General features: G+C 38.9%; 1 protein-coding gene and 2 long non-coding RNA genes across 4 annotated transcripts; all 3 read right to left on the reverse strand.

Moving 5' to 3' along the window:
• Positions 1 to 588: 588 nt before the first annotated feature.
• LOC120561761 lies at positions 589 to 1,403 on the reverse strand. The gene is made up of 2 exons (XR_005639644.1): positions 1,295 to 1,403; positions 589 to 1,218 (listed from the first exon to the last, which is right to left on the reverse strand). It is a non-coding gene; the product is annotated as an uncharacterized LOC120561761 (long non-coding RNA).
• Positions 1,404 to 5,455: 4,052 nt separating this feature from the next.
• LOC120561747 (C-type lectin domain family 10 member A-like) lies at positions 5,456 to 17,582 on the reverse strand. 2 transcript variants are annotated; one of them, XM_039804980.1, is made up of 12 exons: positions 17,546 to 17,582; positions 17,247 to 17,336; positions 14,932 to 15,045; positions 13,810 to 13,939; positions 13,347 to 13,549; positions 11,744 to 11,873; positions 11,559 to 11,633; positions 11,270 to 11,359; positions 10,984 to 11,178; positions 10,732 to 10,895; positions 6,245 to 6,357; positions 5,456 to 6,168 (listed from the first exon to the last, which is right to left on the reverse strand). In XM_039804980.1, exons 6-12 carry the CDS (start codon positions 11,769 to 11,771, stop codon positions 6,036 to 6,038), a joined length of 798 nt encoding a protein of 265 aa, XP_039660914.1. In that variant the 5' UTR covers positions 11,772 to 11,873; positions 13,347 to 13,549; positions 13,810 to 13,939; positions 14,932 to 15,045; positions 17,247 to 17,336; positions 17,546 to 17,582; the 3' UTR covers positions 5,456 to 6,035. The 2 variants fall into 2 exon arrangements, with proteins under 2 accessions (XP_039660914.1, XP_039660913.1); XM_039804979.1 differs by lacking the exons at positions 11,744 to 11,873; positions 13,347 to 13,549; positions 13,810 to 13,939; ... (1 more) ...; positions 17,247 to 17,336; positions 17,546 to 17,582 and having other exon boundaries at positions 11,559 to 11,707.
• Positions 17,583 to 18,168: 586 nt separating this feature from the next.
• Positions 18,169 to 20,063, reverse strand: LOC120561757. Its single transcript, XR_005639640.1, has 3 exons — positions 19,963 to 20,063; positions 19,664 to 19,776; positions 18,169 to 19,196 (listed from the first exon to the last, which is right to left on the reverse strand). It is a non-coding gene; the product is annotated as an uncharacterized LOC120561757 (long non-coding RNA).
• Positions 20,064 to 22,741: the final 2,678 nt, after the last annotated feature.

The raw sequence follows: 22,741 nt of genomic DNA on the forward strand, positions 1-22,741 counted from the left end.
AAGACAAGCCGAGTGGAACATTGCATGTTGAGTTTGGTGCCTACATCCATTAGTTATAAACTCATATCTATTAATTCATTAATTTATATAGCCTATACATATCTACTTTTTTATTTACATTCTTTTAATGTTTTTATTGCCTATTCTTCATTCTTTGTGTGTTGTGCTTTGCAAGTTTTTACCTTCTGACTGCTGGACCGCAGGTATGTGATATATATTGTGCTGTGTTGCTGAGTATGTGAACTGTACATGTAAACTGTGAACAGTGTGACTGTGCATAGGCATAATTTACAGAGGGGATGGGGGGTTACAAATCCCGCCCCAATAATCAAAACTGGCCAGTGTAACCAAAAACCCAAAAACCTATTATAATTTCCATTCCATAGAGACATTTGCACCATAAGTTGATGCAGAAAAATTCACCAGAATGCAGAAAATTAAGTGTTTGTTATGCTCAAAGTTTCAATTTTGCTCGAAAATGGAGATCTAAACCTTAAACATGTTACAACATCCTGAATAAGGTTGTTCCTTCTCTTAGTTGATTAACACGTGCTGACATTTTCGAGAAAAAAAGGAGAAAAGCAACAATATCTGGCATACACTTTATTCAATGTAATAGACTAAAATATGAAACTGCTTCTAGATAGAAAGATAACACTTAACCATCAGCTGTACAAGGAAATATTGAAACAGACTCTGGAACATTCTGTTGAGAACAAGTGATGCAGCGCCCTGTGTTGGCCAATCAGGAGCAACTAAATAAAATGTCATAGAAACAGGTAATATAATAAGCATTGCCAAAAATCCTCTACTAACCGGTCTCTGGCATTGCATCTCTGACAAAGAAGAAGAAAATCATATTTAAAGTTATTGATAATTAACAGTTTAGTGCCCCTTCAGGCCAGTCACTGTATTTTCTTAAATGTTGGTGTCAGTAGTCAGACACACCATACCTCTATAATCCAACATCTAACTCAGTTACATTTAATCTAAGTGTCTGTTTTTTCCAGACACACACAAACAGCTTTGAAAGTTTTCATAGTTTCATATTTATAAGCCAGTTGATATTATCATGCTGAATATGACTGCAGTGTTTAAACACATAAAGCCTTCTTTTTGCAGATCCATCGTTTTCTGTCATCACAGCTCACTGATCTCCATCCTACGCCCTGGACAGAAACTGCACAGTGACCGTCAAAGGGAGGTCCTATCCAGAAGCTGAGGGAAGAACAAGACGTTTAGATCAAGGCTGATAAAAGTTTATGATTCAAAGTGTTAGGAATGTGTCTCTTACTCTACAGCCAGATCACTTCCATCAATCCACTTCCATCTCCCATTTTCAACTCTCAGGCCAATCCAGTATCCACTCTCATCTTGGTTACCCCAGCTGTAACCATTGATCATATCCTGACAAGAGAGAAACGGTTATCAGGTATTTAATCATGACTTACATTTCACTTTGACAATTTCGTCATAAGTTGCCACAGATTTCTCATTACCTTTTCCTCTTGGGTACAATGTACAATACGAAATCTGCGTTATATGCTGCAGTTTGCTCGAGCTTCTTCCCAGGTTTTCTGATTAGAAGGATCAGCGTCATGAATCTCATAGCAGTTAGACTTGTTGAGTAACCAGTCCTCCTGACAAGCTTTACACTGTCTCTCTGAAACGACAGACACCAACCATAAACAACTGCATTGTGATATTATTTCTATTGCATATTGTTTGACTTCATTAATTGGATCCTAACAAACCCTTATTTTCTTTGAGGCAGTAATCATCAACTGTCGTCATGTTTTGTATCTGTGTCTCCAGCTCCTGGTTTTGTGCCTTAAGCTGCTGGTTTTGGGATGTCAGCTGCTGGTTTTCTGCCCTCAGCTTGGCGTCATTTTCAGAAATGACAGAGGTAACTATAGTGACAGAGTGTTCTTATATTATAGAAATACACAACGAAAGAAGCAATTTACATGATCATATTAGATATTAAAAGATAGACTGACATATATCTTTAAACAATAGTCAGGTGTCCATATGAACATTGATTTTTTTGCTCTGATCATTCCTCCTGTTCATACTGGAGAATAAGAGATCCCTTTCTAATGTTCTTCCAATATAGGAGATAGGGAACAAAGTCCACAGTCCTACTTCTGTGAAAAATACATTCATAATTTTACCTTATCAAGTAGTCTAAATATTTTCCAAACTCACGTCTGCATCGCTGTACAGGACCAGTATGATGAGGAGGAAGGATAACTCCAAGCAAGAAGTGTTTCTATGTACATATGGGCATCTGACAAACTTGACAAATATGAACCTGTCCTTTAAATAAGGACTACCAACAACAAGCTAAGACAGTGGTACTCACAGTGGATACGAAGGCCCATGATAACTAACAGTATCAGCCAACACACTGCTATCGGTGGAAAAGACTGAGAGAAGAAGAGAGACCTCTGGTCTGAGAGAAAAATAAGGATTCAATTAAATTTATGTTGATTTAAAGGTACATTGTGAAGAAATGTAATAATTGCGTTGCATTGCCAATGTGTGAACAGATTGTAACTTAAAAACTGAGACATTCCCCGAAATAGCAAACAGCTAACAGCTAATCAGCTAATTCATCCATTTAAAAATCCAAAGGATGTGACATTTATGCACACTTTAGAATGACTTGCCTCTCGTCAGTTTTTCCTACAGGGCCAACAGTTACCATCAAAGTTAGCTTGTTTGCTAATGCAGACAAATTACCAAATTATCAACTTTAGTTTTGAGTGGACAACGTCAGCTAATTCATGCAGACTTCTGGGACTGAACTGGCTGGTAAATTGGCTACAGGGATGTCGTTAGGCCTGTTTTAGGGGGGCTGAAGCTAACCCAAAATGTTCCTAAGAACAACAATAACAATTTGATTTATACTCATTCATATTTAGACGCAACAAATGATATATATCCAGCTACAAAAAAATAGCTGAAAAGTCAGAAGTTAGACAGAAGTACAAAGAGTCGTTGTGCTATCAAGATGATGCACCGCACCGTCTCGTTGCATTGGTGTGAACTGGCAGCTTTCAGAGCTTTGTGAGTGACTGGAGGATTCATCTCGTCTCGTCGCTACTCTTTGGTCTAAACTCGCTATGCACCCTCCCCCCCCCCACACATACACACACCGATACACATTGTAGCGGTGTGTATCGGTGTGTGTATGTTTCTTACAATTGTAAGTTGTTTTTAATGACCTGCTTACCTTTAGCTACGTTTTCTTGAGGTAAAGGAAAGGGGATATTTTGGTTTGCTATGGAAAACTAAAGTCTAGCTAGAGTGAATGAGCGAAATACAAGAAATGGTTAACTTAGCAAGCTAATCACAACTCTTTATTCATTGCCAATAATATAGCCTATCTCTATAGTAGGCATATTCTAAAACAATATCAATCCCCATAGAATGTTGTTGTCACTGAAATCTAAATGCCATAGGGTCCCTGTTAATGCTATTGTACCGTTGTATCCTTCAATTCATTGAGCAGATGAAATGGATATTGGAAGATATTTCAGCAGAGAGAAAGAGAAGCAGGAGATTGGCAGAGCAGTTGATTCTGAGGGAGCCGGTGTGATTGAGGTCAGTAGTGGTCTATAGGTTTAAGGATTGTTTGGTTTTCTTCTAACAATAAGCATTTGTTGGCAGGTCTAGGTACTATGCATAGCTAAATTATTTCATTATATTTATTATATATGCTAGCTATATTCTAACCAATTTAACTTTCTTCATTCATTGGCTGTGATAAATAAATTTGTAGATGTTGCCTAAATGTAGGCTAGGCTAAAGATGAGCACATGCCCACAGATACACATGTGAAAATAAAATGAAAGCAATCCTACATACAGTACATACAGTATATACAGTAATGACTCCAAATCTTTTATTCCTTCTGCCATCAGGTTATTGTATTTAAAAAGTAGCCACTTTAAATAGGAGCCGTCTTAACATCTTACATGTTAAAGTATGCAGTGATGCCTATTATTTTCTTTTTCTTGTACCGCTAATTGTCATATTTGTTTAACTTACCAACTTCTTAGCTGTCTGGCCTCTGTTTGTCTGTTTTTGGACATTTTGGATGTTGTTTCATGTGACCAGTTTGCATTTCGAAGTCATGAAATTAGCATCAGGGTTTTGTTTTATCTTAAAGGATAAGACAGAAGGAACAGAGTACAAATGGAAGAAGAGGATATGTCTGTCACTTTTTACTTGTTAACATATTGGTTTCTTGCCTGGTTGTTGACATAAGTGTAGCTCTAATACAGTAACGAAAGAAGTGAGTGCAAACAATGTTCAGTCTTGTGTACGTCACGTCACTGTTTTGGCAGATGATGCCCAGGATGCTCCTGACATCGATGGAGTGCGAGCAACAGGATGTTGACTGCAGTTTACTTAACAGCCAACTGTGTCATTAGTACCAAGGAGTTTCTGAAAATTCCACATATTTCCTTTAATACAGTCAAAAGTGCTTTGAAAACATTAAGCTTTTAAACATTCACATTTCCACAATTCATCACAGACAAAATGTGACAGATAAATAAAGATCTGTAAATACATCTCATGCTTAATAATAAGAAATGTGTGAAATGTACCTGGAGGGGCTGCTACTTTATCCACAGTGCATACTGGTGCATTACCATAGCTAGCTTCTTCCTCGATTTCCTCTGAAAGATCAACATCAAACAAATGTTTATATATTTTTATATGCAGTTTTAGGCCAAATATGTTGAGAAAAGATGGATTATATGATCAATGTTAACATTGTAAAATCAGTTTCATTCAAAGAATCAAGATCAATAATCAACAATCCTAAAATCCTCCTTTTTAAAATACATTCTTTGCCGTTTCCGTAAGTTGATAAATCGTCAGCTTTTTCCATGATTTACTCAACAAACGACAAAATACATTTAATTGATCCCAATGTGTTGAGCGGAGTGGAAAACTCATAATGCAAAAAAAGGAATTGGAGATATATTTGGACATTTTAAGACTCGTTGGTGCTGTTGTAAAGCATCAAAAACATCTCACATTTGAAAACACACAAAGAAAGTAGAGAACATCCTGGTACATATAAATATCTAGTAGATAAGATATAAAAATATAAAAATTTAAATATTTTAAAGTACCAATTTCTTCCTGTGGTTTTCTGTTCATCTTGAACAAATGTTTAAAGTCCTGCTGCAGTCCTGTATGAGAGCTGTTAGGAGGCCGTCTGCTCCACTGTGATGGTCTGATTTGAGGTTGTGCCCTATTTTATTCAGTTTATGGTTGTGATTGTCATTTTTTTTTTTCAATCTGCTTGTCTCGCAAATCCTGTTCAATGATTTTGCAACTTCCTGAATAGTGTTGTTCGTTCTACATTGGTGAAAATATTTTCAATCAGCATTATGTAAGAAAAAGACAATAACAACAATGTGTCACAGCGTTTTTATTCAATGTAATAAAACATGAATTTGCTTCTAGATAGATAAATAGAAAATATTTTACACTTTAATATTCCTAACATACTGTAGAAAAAAGCTCTGAGGACATTCTGTTGAGAACAAGTGATGCAGTGCCCCCATTTTGGCCAATGAGTAGCAACAATATATGTTCCATGATACATAGGAAACAGGAAACTGAGCGGTCTGTCTGTCCCTGTCATCAATCTGCTGATATACTAATTATAAGCATCACATCTCTAACAAAGCAGAACAAAAGCCCATTCAACAGGTATCAATGATAACAGTGTCCCTTCAGTCTAGTCACTGTATGTTCCACAGACTTACATTAGCATACCTATATAATCAGATATCTAAATGCATTCAAATCTAAGTGTCTGTTTTTATTAAACGAGATACTGCTTTACAAAATAATTCACTGTAAATATTTATTTTCTCTTCTTTTTCTATAAAAATAAATGAACATTTTTAGTTCTGAATACAAAACATTTAAATTGTGAAGTGGAAGTCTTCATAGTTTTATATTTACAAGCCAGTTGATATTATCATGCAGTCTGACTGCTGTGTTTAAACAGATAAAGCCTTCCTTATGCAGATCCATTGTTTTTTCTCAGCACAGTTCACTGATATCCATTTATTGTTCTGGACAGACATTACACACTGACCATCAGTAGGAGGAGGTGGTTGTGGTGTCCAGTAGCTGAGGGAAGAACATGATGTTTAGATCAAGGCTGATAGATTTCATGATTCAAAGTGTTTAGGAATGTGTCTCTTACCTTACAGTCAGATCACTTCCATCAATCCACTTCCATCTCCCACCTTCAGCTCTCAGGCCAAACCAGTATCCATTAGTTCCTGAACTACCCACGCTGTATGTATTCAGTGCATTCTGACAACAGAGAAACAGTTATCAGATATGTAAACACTATAACTAAATAATCACACTGTGATCTACAGACTCACAGTGTTCAAACCTGGAGAAAATACATTTCAATTTAATAATTGCGTTCATCAGTGTAAATTTCATCTAACAGATGGGGAGGAAACTAAAATATTTCTTAAGAGCAATTTTTGAAGGAGACACAGATAATACATACAACATTGTACTTGTAGCAGATGTGTGTAGTAAGTAGGCTGGCAAAGCTGTTTTATATTTAGATGACTGACTTTGTTTGGCTCATTTTCTATAACCAGTGTGTAGCATGAAAGCACGGTGGGTGGAATTAGCAAGCTAGCCAACATTAACAATCCTAAGGAAGTAAATCTGTTTCATTGGATTATGAAATTTAAAAAGCCATTGAATTTCTAGCACTGAGTATATTTATGCATTGAAATTATGTATCTCAAATTTGTACTTCAAAATGTTAGTCTTCAAATGTTCAACAACTCATCTTCACCTTTAATTTTCCAAGTTTCACAAATTCAGAATATGAAATTCAAATAAAAAATTAAATATACCAAATTCAGATGCAAAATACAATAAAATTCAACTAATATTTTCAACTTGCTAAAATTCAGTGTTAACATCCGGGAACCCAAGGAAAAGCAATCGATTCTAGATTCTAGATCAGGAGTGTGCCATAGTGGATGCCATGAAAACTTTTATAATTTCCGTCTGCTATTACTCTGCTATATAGAGTCAGAATATGGGCAGTTTTATGAAAATTGATGGTGACTTGCACATTTGCTCGGACGCGGCAGCCAGCTGAAGCCCACAGACCCCGCTGTCAGCTGGCTGGAACTCTTTCAAGAGACTCGGGGACAAGAGGAGTTTATTTCCTCCATCGATTATTTAAATAACACAACACAAATATCCATTATAAGATTAACGTGAACCTGTGAATATCTGCCTTTTCGGAGTTAAAAAGCTTCACAAGCAATTGCGGGCGTAATCAGAGCTGATCCGCCCTATACGCTCACTACGCAAGCTGCGTAGGGCCCCGCATATTACTCGAGGCCCCGCCTCCCCCTCGTGTCATAGCGCGTCAATTAATGTTTACAACATCCATGACAAAATGAAGCGAAACTATCCTTCTGGTCACGAAAAGAGGAAAAAAAACCACCATGAGAGTGAATTGCGGGAACAACAATCAGGTAAACTTGTGTTCTCTCCTCTCCAAGTTTGATGTCAGCAAAGTAAAGTAATGTTTATGTGCATTTCTATTGTGTTTTTTTCGGTCTTGCCAACCTAGCTGGGCAGGCAGGCAGTGCATCTCTTGGTCTGTGTCTAGCTGCTAATGCCAGTCACTTCCAGGGATGTGTTTTGTGACTTTGTGCCTGACAAAAGTGAGAGTAAAATACAATTATTTATTACGTTTGATAAACGACAAAGTGCAACGGTGTATGTCTACTGCAGCTCGGAAAAGAGAACCGCGTCCGGTGTGTTATCATGCATTAGGCGCGTGCACGAAATGAAATGCGCATTTTTCAAGCAGAAATATATGTGAAGACCAGACAGACTGTAGGCTACAATATATGGGCGTGAATGATGGCACTCCTCATCAAAGTACACATTATACATACTTTTAAGACACTGATTATCTAGTCTCCGACAATGTGTAGTTAAAAACTCTAATCAACTGCACTAATTATGCAAGATGGAAAGCAATGTATTGACAATTTGACATTGATTTATAGGCTATATTGAATTTAAAATATTGATTAGCTGGACATACTGGTCAATATGGATTCACATCCCTCAGTAAATAATAACCATAAATCAAGAATTGCTTCAACATGCATAATAATAAATAATAAAAACTTTAACATGCTATGGCAAGCCATTTTAGCTTTTATTCATTCAGTTTATGCATTTTTGATATCAAGAATTCGATTTTTTTTACTATTTGCAATGTGAATTCTTGATTATTTTTACTAGTAGGACCCCTTAGTTAATTTTGTTAGTTAGTTAGTTAGTTAGTTAGTTAGTTACCAATGTCTATTTTTGATATCAGGAATTATGAATTATTACATGTTCACTTGTACCAAAGTTAATTCTTGATATCACTCACAGGGATTATTGATATCTGCATCACTAGTTCACTATTTAAATATTACAAGAGCCAAGCCATAGTATAAATAGTATTTTATATTTGAAAATGTATAAGGAAATTGGGAGCCAGTTTAATTGGGTCTGATGCAGCTTATAAAATGAGTTATCTATAATTTGCAGGTGCTATGCTTAAGTCTGTCAGTAGAGGAGATGCTGGATCATCAGCCAGTACAAGCACAGACTCAGTTGTTACACAGCCAGCCTCCACAGCCAGTACTAGCACAGACCCAGTACAGCCAGCTTCAGCAAAAACAGCACAGCCGTCTTCAGCAAGTACTAGCAACACACACCCAGGTGAACTGGTGACTGTGTGGCAATGGCAAATGGTTTACATAGCTCACGGCATCACGGGTCAGGTAGAGGGCCCCTTAGCAGAATTTTGCTTAGGGCCCCAGGGAGGTCAGGATTGGCACTGGGCGTAATGACCTCACTGGTCGACTGTCACACACACACACACACACACACACACACACACACACACACACACACACACACACACACACAGGGTACAGAGAAACATATGGCATTATGTATTATTTACAAGTAGGGACATATCCCTCCCTTCAGAAGCTGCTCTCCCACTCATCTGCTGCTCTGAATCTAGAATCGATTGCTTTTCTTTCGGTTCCCGGATGTTAACACTGAATTTCACACATCACATTTTGCAGCTGAATTTGACTTATTGAATTTTGAGAAAAGAATCCCACGAGTCCCTCGACTTCTGTTTAGCATTAAAGCAACACTATGTAACTTTTAGCTGCAGCTGTAGTTCCAATGAGACAACCTGTAGGGGGACCGAAGCGGGAAAACTTACATAGGGCCCTATCTTGCACTCAGCGCAATTGCCTTTGTACACCGACGCATGTATCATTCCTATTTTGCACCCGACACAAAGCGGACTTTTCCCTCCACAGACGCACGTCGGTAAAATAGGGAATATATTTGCGCTCCTGGGGGCGGTTCAGCGAAAGAGGAGTGCGTTCCGCTAAACGTTCCCTGGTGCTATTTTGCAGTTTCAGAAAACAATTCCGCCATTGACCAGGAAAAACCTGGTCTAAAGTCAGTGGCGCTAGTCTAAAGTCAGTAGCGCGTTATTCAGATGCTATTTTAGGGGCGCATGCTTGGCCATAATGTAGCGTGTGCACAACGCGCATACACTTCTCTCATCTAAACGGACACAGCAGTTCCCATTTTTGCAAACCATACATAATTACAAGGAAAAATATTACTGAAAATATGCTTCAGGTGTTTGGATAGGTCAGGAGGCATTTTACAGTACAGTCCTCAAAAAGTCGCAGCATTCTTTGTGGCTTGTTGTGTTTTACACATTTCCATGAATCATGGATGTGTTGATGACATAAATGAGGAAATATTAGAGGACTTAAGGAGACGTGATGTTGAACTACAGTGGGATTGGACACTCCGGCGGAATCTGGTCCGGGAGTGGCAATGCGCGATGCGCTCCTGGTGGAGCGGGTGGACAGAGATGGAGTGGGGGGAGGAGGTTAGGGGCACAACAGGTGTGGTGCGTTTGGAGGCCCACGCTCCATGGCTGCAGCAATCCTCTCCAGACTTGAGGAGATGCGCCCGAGTGGCCGCAGCAACATCGCCACCCGGTCAAGACAGGTATTTATTACTTTGCCGCATCCCGGACAGCTCCCGCTGGCGTGCGCCAGGCAAATCTACCGTTATAATAGCAATCCGCCATGGAACAAGCGCCTGCTCTTAAAGGGAATGTGAGATGACGCTCTGATTGGTTATTTTCACGTTACGCCCAAACCACACCTAGCTACTTCAGACCAACCCATTTTAGATTTGCGTCGGGCGCAAGACTCAAATTTCCCGCCGGTAAAATAGCAACAGCGGCCGAGATCCGCCCACAAAGCTACTTGCGTTTTGCGTTTCATACTTGCGTTTCAGATCGTTAAAATAGGGCCCATAGTGTTGCTTTAACGTGAAAGCATAAAACCAAGCAGTGGACCAAACCACCGTGAGGAAAGGGAGGGGGGACTCAACATGTTTCTAAACTTAAAACCCATTTGTTGCCCTGTTTGCATTTGTATTATTTTACTACTTACACAATTACTTGAAGTATTTAATTATGTACCATATACAGCATGGGTTTAATGACATTTTAAGGGGCCCCCCCCCCGATTCCTCCCCAATTTCCGCCTATGTGTGTCATAAAAATGTCCACAGTTTTCTCATTACCTTTTCCTCTTGACTATGTACAACAACCAGATCTGAACCCTTTCCTCTGCAGTCTTCTCGAGCTTCTTCCCAGGTTTTCTGATGAGGAGGATCAGCGTCATTATACTGATAGCAGTTAGACCCGGTGTGTTCCCAGTACTTCTGACAAGGGTTACACTGTCTCCCTGAAACAACAGAGACCAACCAATACAACATTACCTCATTGTGATATTAATATTATTATTGGATCTAATTAATGGGATCTGAACATACCGTTTGTTTTTTTGGGGCAGTAGGCATCAATGCTCCACTGAGCTCGACTGACGTTGAGCTCATTCAAGTTTGTCTCCATGTCTTGTATTCGTTCTGTTAAGTTGTTCCTCTGTGTCTCCAGCTGCAGGTTTACTGTTGTCAGCTGCTGGATTTCTGCCGTCAGCTTGGCATCATTTTCAGAAAAGACAGAAGTAACTACAGTGACAGACAGAGGATGGTGTTGAAAAATGTGAACCTGTCCTTTAAATAAGGACTACCAACAACAAGTTAAGACAGTGGTACTCACAGTAGATACGAAGGCCCATGATGACTAACAGTATCAGCCAACACACTGCTATCAGTGGAAAAGACTGAGTGAAGAAGAGAGACCTCTGGTCTGAGAGAAAAAGAAGAACTCAGTTGACTTAATGATGTTGATTTAACAGTCAAAGGTGATGTGAATATATTTGAAGTCCTACAGGGAAAAAAGGAGCTGAGCTTTTAAATACTCATATTTTCATCATTATACAAAATGTTTAACATAATGACTGATGAATAAATATCATGTTTAACAATATTAAATGTGTGAAATGTACCTGGAGGTGCTGCCACTTTATCCACAGTCCAGGCTGGAGCATTAACATAGTTATCTTCCTCTTCTTCAATTTCCTCTGAAATAACAATTTGTGTTTGATTAACATCAAACACAAATGTAGACAACTTTGTGGTACATAAATACATATAGTAGTTTTATATACGGACACATAAATATGATAAGTACCAATGTCCTCCTGTGGTCTTCTGTTCATCCTGAACAAATGTTTAAAGTCCTGCTGCAGTCCTGTATGAGAGCTGTTAGGAGGCCGTCTGGTCTGCTGTGATGCTCTTTACTGGACTTCTGCTTCAGAAGGCTGTAAGGGAAATGATAAAGTTTACAGTGTACTAATTTATATTTCTCACAAAAGTGTGTGGTTTTTAGTTCTGCTTTGAAGTTGTGAAAGAGTTGTTTGGTTAGCAGCTAATGTCTCAAGTCTTCTCCTTTAATGGTGTTAAGCAACAATGATGAATAAAAAAAAAGAAATGTATAACTGTTCACATAGAAGTTCATTGTTCATCACAGTTAGAACAAACATCCATCTCTCCTCCCCTGTACCTGCTTATGTCTATTTACAGGAGCATATCCCAGCATGCACTGCGTGAAAGGCAGAAACAGATTAGGCTTGTTCAAGATGAACTGCACTTCGCCTGTAAAGTGGACGAGAGCAGGTGGGAGCAGCCGGGGGGACGGTGACAAAAATCTACTCTCAAGTCGGACAGTTTTCCAGCCGCTTACAGCAGCCTTCAGGCTGAACAGGAAGTGACAGAGACACTGTGGTCCGATTCCGACTTAATAAAATGTTATCAGACCCATATATCAGCTCCTACACAGTCTCCAGTTGTTTTTATTATGACAGAGTAGCTCTCAAAATGCTCTACATGTGATCTGTTGCTGATATTAATTAACAACACACTGTAAATGATCAGTAATCTGAACAGATTTAGTCTCTCTGACTTCTAAACATAACTATCAGCCACACAACATGTGTTCTGTACAGAATAAGCCTTTAAATCAGACAAATAGCAGTTAAAATCCCTCCAATTCAAAATAAAAGAAAGTTTATATAAAATGTCATCATGCTGAGTCGATTCTGAACCAATCAGCTGTTAGATCAGCTGAGAGGCCGGCGTTTCCCAGCATGCCCTGGGTCCGCCTGGGTCTTGCAGTCGGTGAAAAGCAACTGTGCTGCCTGCGTCTCAGAACTGCGGCGCCTTGATCTCGTGAGGTTATCGTTGCCCACGTGTGCGTGACATCAGAGCAAGTCGGGATCAAGTCAGACATTAATCGAACCGGCATGCATTGGGCGGTGATCGCCGGTGATCGATTCTGCGCATGTAATAGGGTGATCTGATATATAATTTTGAAATTGTTGATTCAAAGATCAAAGACATCATAATTTAATTCATGAACAAAGTAAATTCATAAAAGTAAATGTAAACACATCTATTAAAAGCTTGTTAAACTGTTGGTCCTTTCAAGAAGGTAAAAAACTTTTCTAAAATGTTTAACATAGTAAATACAGTTTAAGAACATTTGTGTAGGCTATAGATACCTGTTAAAGATTTCGGATCTGTGATCTGTTAGTTTAACCTTTTTGAGAAAACTGATACGTGATTGATTAGTTATGTCTACAAGGACATCGCTGTCTGAGTGATCATTTCTATCTCGCAATTCAAGGTACGAAAATGAACGTTTATGTGCTTAAACTGTAAGAAATATATTAGTGAAATTTATTGTGCATTTTGGTTTTGTTTTAAATGTGTTAGAAGCTGTATATTCATAGTACTCAAGTTTCAAGTCCAGGTTTCCAGGGTGGAGAACAGGTCAGGTGAATTCCAGGAAGGAGCAGGTCTGTCAGAGAGAGAGAGAGAGAGAGAGAGAGTGAGAGAGAGAGTAGGCCGGCTAGCAGAGGGGTCCAGTGGTGGTTCTGGTTCTGGTTCGGTGTATGGCAGGAGGGAAGCAGTAGCAGGAGTCAAGTTCCAATGGCAGCTGGAGGCACAAGAGAAGGGATCAGGACAGGGAAACACTCACATAGACTCACCAGATAGGAAAAGGCTTGTCTGGAGCGAGACTAACTGTGGCAGTCTGGACTATGATCTGACGCAGCGTTAACATAGTTATCTTCTTCTTTATTGATTTTCTCTAAAAAATAAACATCAAACACAAATGTAGACAACATTGTGGTACATAGATACATATATTAAATAATGTCTTAGATGCAGACAAATAAACAGAATATGTTAAAGTACCAATCTCCTCGTGTGGATTTCTGTTCATCCTGAACAAATGTTTAAAGTCCTGCTGCAGTCCTGTATGAGAGCTGTTAGGAGGCCGTCTGGTCTGCTGTGATGCTCTTTACTTGACTTCTGCTTCAGAAGGCTGTAAGGGAAATGATAAAGTTAGATGTTGTATAAGTGGTGTGACGAAATTCAAACTGTAAATATACTCAAATTACGACCAAAAATGAAGCTAACTAGCCGCAATCTGTACACATAGGATTGCAGGGACAGTCGCAGCTAACGAAACCCGTACAGCTCACAAATATTCATTAACTTGAAATCGGACACCGTTGTTAGCTTTATAAAACATATAGTTAGATGTTGTATAGCTAAGTGGCGTGACATGTGTGTAACATGTGGTAAGAGATTGCTGGTGTAACAAGCTCGCTGACCGCGCTCTCACACACGGGCCATTTAGCTAGCAGGAAGAGAGGAGATGCAGGCCCTGGAGCTTTGTCAGGGCAGCGGCGTTTGGTAGTAGTCCATTAGCCCAAACGGTGACTTTGCGCGGGTATGAGGTGCTGTGGGCTGCAGCAGCCGTGCCGGAGCTCAATCGAGCTCACAGCAAGCCGGGGTCTGTGGAGGAAGGCAGGCCAGGCGGCGAGGCAGCAACACAGGCAGCTGAACTCCGACACACAGTTTTACCAAATTTGCAATTAGCCATCCATTTTCGTAAAACGGCCCATATTTGAGCTTTATATAGTTGATTTCTCGCATAAAAAAGTCTCAGAAGTGAATTTGGTAAGGAAACATTGCAGTGTCTGGAATATGAGATTCTGTAGCGTTTCTAATGTCTGTGTATTGGGGATTCGCTCAACCAATCAGCACACCGAATCTAATGCGGTGTATGGCGAGTCGCTCAACCAATCAGCACGCGTCTATATGTGTGTGTACGGGGCTAAGGCTCAACCAAGCAGCGCGCAGCTCATCTAAATATTCATGACCATACCATATTTGGAAGAAAAGCTCTTGTTACAAATAGGGCCAAAACACAGGGATGCATAAGGGCCAATAAAATATCAACCGGGCCATTTTCAGCCCAACTAATGTTACATACCCCATTAGGAGACCATAAGGAACAGTGTGAAATACCCTATATAATCATTCTATCACCCCTTTAAAGTCCTGCTGCAGTCCTGTATGAGAGCTGTTAGGAGGCCGTCTGGTCTGCTGTGAAGCTCTTTACTGGACTTCTGCTTCTGAAGGCTGTAAGGGAAATGAGAAAGTTTACAGTGTACTAATTTATATTTCTCAGAAAAGTGTGTGGTTTTCAGTTCTGCTTTGAAGTTGTGAAAGAGTTCTTTGGTTAGCAGCTAATGTCTCAAGTCTTCTCCTTTTATGGTGTTAACCCACACTGTGTGTCTGCAGCATCTTCCCCCAAGCAACAATGAAGAATAAAAAAATGGGTAACTGTTCACACAGAAGTTCAATGTTCATCACACTGAAAACAAACATCCATCTCTCCTCCCCTGTACCTGCTTACGTTAATAGATACTGATCTTAACCGTACTTTTTTTTCTTTTTACAGACTAACTTCGCCTCATAACGAGGCTGTGACCTATATTTGCTCGGAGCTTTGTCTGCAAGTCCAGATTTACATGACGCTGATAATTAGGCCATTGTGTGTAAGTAATTTTTACTTTTTCATCTTTCCTTGTATAATTTTACTGTGACTTATGTTTTTTTATTCATGCCACTCTCATTTAATTGTTTTCCAGCTGCCTGTAAGACATATTACGAGACAGCACATACGAGCTTCAGCTAGAAACAACCAGATGTGGCATCGCGGGCAGAAGCTGTGAAGAGCTCAGCTCGGAGTCGATCGAGAAGAAAAGAGGGTAAGATTAGATGCGTTTGGTTAATGTGAATATTTTTCAGGTGCATTCATAGATGTGTTGTGTCCATAAGCAGTGCATTGCGTAATACTGATTGTCTTTATTGATTGATTTTACAGCTGCTGGAAGCGAGACAGTGTGCTGGCTGCGGGTGAGGTGAGCATTTGGAAGTGCGCCACATACAGGACAACGCACCACAGACGTCTGCAAAATGGACCGAATTCAGACAGAATGCTGCCGGTTACCAACAGCTCCGAGGCGGCCGTGGGTTAGATGTGGACGGTGCTGCTTCTTGTGAGCGTGGGATATTTGTTGTGTGTGCTGTGTGTCTCCTATGCTTTGTACATAGTTTTTTTTCTGATTGCGTTTGTGTTTTGTGTCAATAAAGCTCTATCTTTGAATAAACAGCACGTTCCTGGCAAATCATTTTCCTTAGGATAACAATGACATGAATATACAACATAGCATATGAAATAAATAAATAAATATGTATGTATATATATATATATATATATATAAATAATTTTATTATTATTATAATAATGGCCCAGGTTGACCAATAGCCTAACCCATGACAGACCTGTCAACCAATCACGAGAGATTTTTCTTGTTTAAAAATAGTGGTTTCATCCAATACTGAGTGAGGAAATTCCAGCCAGGCCAGACGTTCTCTGGCCAGGCGCCTATTCATATTCTAATTAGATCCATTAACACCTCCGCGGGGCTCTCCACATACGTCATGGTTCGTTTCCAACAATATGTGGCACAGACGAACGTGACGTTCGCAGCCTGTAAATTGTCGATAACTGCCTAAAATTAGGGGGATTTCCGGGCGTTTACAGGCATTTACGGGGACGGAAATCCCACTTTTCATGCAGTGAGCTGAGTTTGTTGTTGAGGTTTGTCAGGTTACGATTGGCAGCCATCAGCTCACTTTCATCACTCTGATGACTTAGTGTATCAACTGCAAAATGAAAATTAGCTTCTTAATTGTAGTGATAATGCAATTTTCGCTGTATTAGTCATGCAACTTGTTTATATTATAATAATAGACAGCCATCCATTACAGGATGTTTCAAATCTTATAAACAGTTCGGTGTTACATGAACACTGAAACTGGGTTTTCTTGCTCTGATCATTTCTCCTGTTCATTCTGGTGAATAAGAAATCCCTTTCTAATGCACTTCCAATGTAAGAGATAGAGGACAAAGTCCACAGTGCTACTTTAGTATAAGTCTGTCAAAATAAGTTGTTATCATTAAATGTCCTCTTTGTGTTTCTATCAATCTGCTGCAGAAATCTTGTCTGGGAAAACAGAGTGAACTTTGTACAAAAAAGTTTGTAACTTTAAATGAAACACACTTGATTTCTCTAACTCAGGCTGCTGAAGCCTCATGTTAGCTTCTGATAAACCTTTGAATACATCTTTGCACAGAGCAAGTATGAAGAGAAGAAGTACTACAGCAAGAAAACTGTTTCTATGTACATATGGGCATGAGACAGACTTGACAGAATGTGAACCTGTCCTTTAAATAAGGACTACCAACAACAAGCTAAGACAGTGATACTCACAGTGGATACGAAGGCCCATGATGACTAACAGTATCAGCCAACACACTGCTATCAGTGGAAAAGACTGAGAGAAGAAGAGAGACCTCTGGTCTGAGAGAAAAAGAAGAACTCAGTTGAGTTAATGATGTTGATTTAACAGTCAAAAGGTGCTTTGCATACATTTGAAGTCTTACAGAAAAAAGAAGCTGAGCTTTTAAACATTCAAATTTTAAATCTCCGTCACTATCACATTTTTTAACAATATTAATAAATAATAAATAAATCTCATGTTTAACAATTCTGAATGTGTAAAAATGTACCTGGAGGGGCTGACACTTTATCCACAGTGCATGCTGGTACATTAAAATAGCTAGCTTCTTCTATGATTTCCTGTGAAAGATAAACATATGTTTTCAGTTCCTCTTTAAAGTTGTGACAGAGTTGTTGTTTGGTTAGCAGCTAATGCTGAGTCATTGTGAAGGATTTAACCCTCACTGTTTGTCTGCAACATCTCCTCACGCTGCTGCAGTTCACCTTTCAACTCCAGCTTTTCAACTGGGACTTCTTATCACAATCAAATATCTTTCTGCTGAGACTGAAGACCCATGAGACAAAATAAAATCATCTGTTTAAAAATAAAAAATTTGCTTTTCCGTTTGCTAATTTTTTAATATCAGAAATATGGGTTTCTTGAAACAAATTGCCCAAAAATAACATGGATGTATGTCGTATGGAACCCATACAACATTTAAACAAAAATGATTATTTTTTGGTGTTTTATTCAATTTCATAACATTTAAAAATATGTTTAAATGGTTTCAAAACCGTATCCTCACTAAACTTTGACAGACTGTGATCCACCACAATATCCTCTGAGCTTAAGTAATAGTAAAAATTATTTATAATGTCTGCTTTTTTAACTCAAACATTTGGTATAATGTCATGTAAGTTAGGTTTATTGACCCTTAATGAAAAAAACGTTTAAAAAAGTGCCAAAAAAAGTTCATGGTCGACAGGAAGACAACACAAGGGTTAAAAAACCTCTGCTCCACTGTGATGGTCTGATTTGAGGTTGTGCCCTATTTTATTCAGCTTATGGTTGTGATTGTCATTTTTTCTTTCAATCTGCTTGTCTCACACATCCTGTTCAATAGGCTGCAACTTCCTGAATCATGTTCGTTCTACATTGGTGAAAATATTTTCAATCAGCATTATGTAAGAAAAAGACAATGTGTTGCAGCATTTTTAATTCAATGTAACATAAATTTGCTACTAGATAGATAAATAGAAAACATTTTACATGTTAATATTCCTAACATGCTGAAGCAAAAAGCTCTGAGGACATTCTGTTGAGAACAAGTGATGCAGTGCCCCCATTTTTACCAATGAGTAGCAACAATATATGTTCCATGATACATAGGAAACAGGAAACTGAGCAGTCTGTCTGTCCCTGTCATCAATCTGCTGATATACTAATTATGAGCATCACATCTCTAACAAAGCAGAACAAAAGCCCATTCAACAGGTATCAATGATAACAGTGCCCCTTCAGTCTAGTCACTGTATGTTCCACAGACTTACATTAGCATACCTATATAATCAAATATCTAAACGTATTCAAATCTAAGTGTCTGTTTTTTTTTTATTAAATGAGATACACCAACAGCTTTTCAAAATAATTCACTATAAATATTTCTCTTTCTATAAAAAGAAAACCACTCTTCCTTTTTATTTAAAAAAAAGAAAGACCCAAAACATTTAAATTGTGTAGTAGATGTGTTTACAGTTTGATATTTATAAGCCAGTTGATATTATCATGCAGAGTCTGACTGCAGTGTTTAAACAGATAAAGCTTTCATTATGCAGATCCATCTTTGTTTCTCAGTACAGCTCACTGATATCCATTTATTGGTCTGGACAGACATTACACACTGACCATCAGTGGCAGGAGGAGGTTGTGGTGTACAGCAGCTGAGGGAAGAACATGATGTTTAGATCAAGGTGTTAGGTTGTAAAAAGATAAAACTATGCTTATGTATTATGTTTTAAATAATTGTATGCTGCAGTCAGGTTATGAAAATAGGAATAAATTTGGGAGCAAGAGAAGGATTCGAGGCCACAATCCTGGGTCCCGACAAGGGAACAGGTTCTGTGGTCCGCTGTCAGCTGCAGTGTATTGTTTTGTCATGTCGCATGGCTGCAATCTGTGTCCCGACAAGGGGAAGCATGTTTGCAGTCTGCTGCTGGCAGTGTTTTCATGTTTTAGGTTTTATTGTGTTTGACTGTCGTTTCTGTGTTGTTTTATTAAACCATCTTGCTTAATCTTTCAATTCGACGTCAGCCTCTCCTTCGTCCTCAGAAAGAACACGTCATTTAGTGAAATCTTACAAAGGCTGATAGATTTTATGATTCAAAGTGTTTAGGAATGTGTCTCTTACCTTACAGTCAGATCACTTCCATCAATCCACTTCCATCTCCCACCTTCAGCTCTCAGGCCAAACCAGTATCCAACAGTTTCTGAACTATCCACGCTGTATTCATTGAGTGCTTTCTGAGAAGAGAGAAACAGTTATCAGATACTGTACTTAAATAAACACGCTGTGATTGTTACGTGGCAGGGAATAACAGGACATTAATGCAGAGAGAGACAGGCAGGCAGGAGAAAGTTGGCGTTGAGGATTTATTGAGAACCAAAACAGCAGCACAGAGACTGGAAAAAACACAAGGAAAAACTCACAGGAACAAGAGAATACAGGGAAGATTCCAAACAAAGGCACATGGCTGAGACACACTGACAGGGCACAGACAGGACAAAAAACACAAAACTATCTGACAAGAGACAAAGGGAACACAGAGGCTAAATACAAGAGGTGATGATCAAACAAGGAACAGGTGATACAACAGGTGAAACACATCAGGGTGGGGCAGGACAATCAGACAGGTGGGAAAACACAGGAAGTAAAACTAGACAAGACAAGACAGAAAACCAGGCTGTCAAAATAAAACAGGAAACAGAAATAATCATCAAAGAACAGGAATACACAATACAAACAGGAAAACTAAACATAAACCATCCATGGAAAATACAGTAAACAGAAACAGAAATATTTAATATATATAATTGCTTCATAAAAATGTCCACAGATATCTCATTACCTGTTCCTCTGGACTATGTACAACAACCAAATCTGAACTCTTTCCTCTGCAGTTTTCTCGAGCTTCTTCCCAGGTTTTCTGATCAGCAGGAACAGCATCATGATACACATAGCAGTTGGTCGCCTTGGACTCTTTGGGTAACCAGCCATTCTGACAAGCTTTACACACTCTCACTGAAACAACAGAGACCAACCAATAAACAACATTACTGCAAAATTATATTAATATTATTATTGATTATTATGATTATTTTTCAACCTAATTGATGGGATCTGAACATACCGTTATTTCCTTTGGGGCAGTAGGCATCAATGCTCCAATGAGCTCGACTGACGTTGAGTTTGTTCCAGTTTGTCTCCATGTTTTGTATTTGTTCTGTTAAGTTGTTCCTCTGTGTCTCCAGGTCTGTGATCTTCCTATCTAAGACAGTATAGTTTTGTGTCAGATTGTTGTTGTCCCTTGGTGACGCCCCTTTGGAAATGAACTGTCAATGAACCTTTCCCAGACCCACTCTCAGTTACAACTGAGAAGGGTCTGGTGTCAGACAGATTTGCTGATATTCCAGCAAATCCCTTGAAAAGACTCAAACCAACCGCTGTATGTGGTGTGGACGGTGATGCAGGATTGATTCAAAAGCTCCAGTGGCCATCTTTATTGTTATGAAGGAACAAGTCACCCAGTGCTACAGTGTGGCTCATGGCACACACACGATCAAACGAGGTAGGTGTGAAAGCTACCTTAATTTTTTATTCCCTTTATGCATACAATGCATGTGTTTTCTCATTGGGGCTTCTGTCTCATTCTGAATGTGGCAAATACATGACTGATATCAAACATTGGTTACAGATGATAACTAATACTGTTATTCTTTAAGGTTTGTCTCATGTCTAAGTGTGAGTTCATGCATGGACTGCCTGTTCAGTATACTTACGGTAGTAGAGGACGACGACTGCTATGATGCCCAACAGCAGAATGACACAAAGAATCCCCAAACAACAGGCCAGCTGCTGATACTGGAGACGTCTGTTGTTTGCTTTCACGTCGAGCAAAACTCCTGCTGTGAATCAGAAAAGGATTCATTGCCAAGTAAGTAATAGTAGTAAAATTATTATAAAATATTTCACATTAACAACTTACCGTTTGTGTCAGTGGTTGGTTCGTTTGTTTCGCTTTCCACCTTCACTTCATTGTCCACAGTTTCCTCCTTCTTTCTAGCTAAAAGGTTGAAGAACACAATCTCATAGTTAATTACTGCATAGTGGTGAAATTAAGACTTTAAAGGTTTATTTGTTCATGTCAAAGTAACAAAAAAATCCCTCCTGTTGAGGATCACTTTTATATGGAGGCCCCTAAAGCGCCGTAAGTAATATTTTTCATCTTGTAAGCACAAGATAATAATTTATGGGAACAAGTTAGTTATCTTAGAAATAATGCATACTGTTCGGTGTAATTGTTAATATTTGTATGTATATGTGTATCTATGTATTGGATTTTAGTATTTATTGTATTTCAAACTTGTATTATTAATTGTATTAGCTGCATTAGTGTTTGTGTCGACCTGCCCAGGGACTACAGATTGAAATTATAAAGTAGTTTAATCGGGTAAAATGCATCTCTTCTTCTTATGTGATAATAATGTTGCACACAGCCACCATATCATTTTCAGAACTCAGCTGATTAAGATTATTTGAGACTTTAGGGGCTCCTTGCTTTGTCTTATAATGTAGTGTTTCATAAGTAATACATTTTTTTTACACAGGGAACTGTCAACTAAAACCACAGATGTTGAAATTGTCTCACACTTAGCGGATCCCAGACAAAAAGGGAAACTCTGCCTTTTAAGGGGAAATACTTAAAACACTTTAAAATCCTCTCTTTATCTATCTGCCTCTGCTGATCCTGTTTATCAGTGTTTTAAGCCCCCAATGTCTCCTTCCAGGCAGCACTGCCTTGAAGGAACTATGATTAGGCAATGGTTATGGTTATGGTTATGGTTATGGTTAAGGTTAAGGTTAGGGTTAGGTGCCTTGAAGTCAACGGTCGCAACGCTGCCTGGAAGGAAACGTTGGCGGCTTAAAACACCATTGACCGATGATCCTCTTTAAATAAGGCCCTCCTGTAAGGCCTCTCTATTGGCTGAGCAAACTCGATCCCCCAAATGACTTAATGTTGTTGGTCGAGCCAGCTATCAGTCAAGACATCATTATCCAAGATAGCACCCAGCTAAGATGACGAAATAAAGTAAATAACTGTTCAATTATGGATTTATCACTCTGGAATTATTGTGCAAAATCTCCGAAAAAGTCACTGTCTTCCCAGCCGGATTTCTAAACTTCTGGAAGGGCTACAAAGACACCGAA

The sequence above is a fragment of the Perca fluviatilis genome, chromosome 7 (assembly GCF_010015445.1).
Source record: "Perca fluviatilis chromosome 7, GENO_Pfluv_1.0, whole genome shotgun sequence".
Lineage (NCBI taxonomy): Eukaryota > Metazoa > Chordata > Actinopteri > Perciformes > Percidae > Perca > Perca fluviatilis.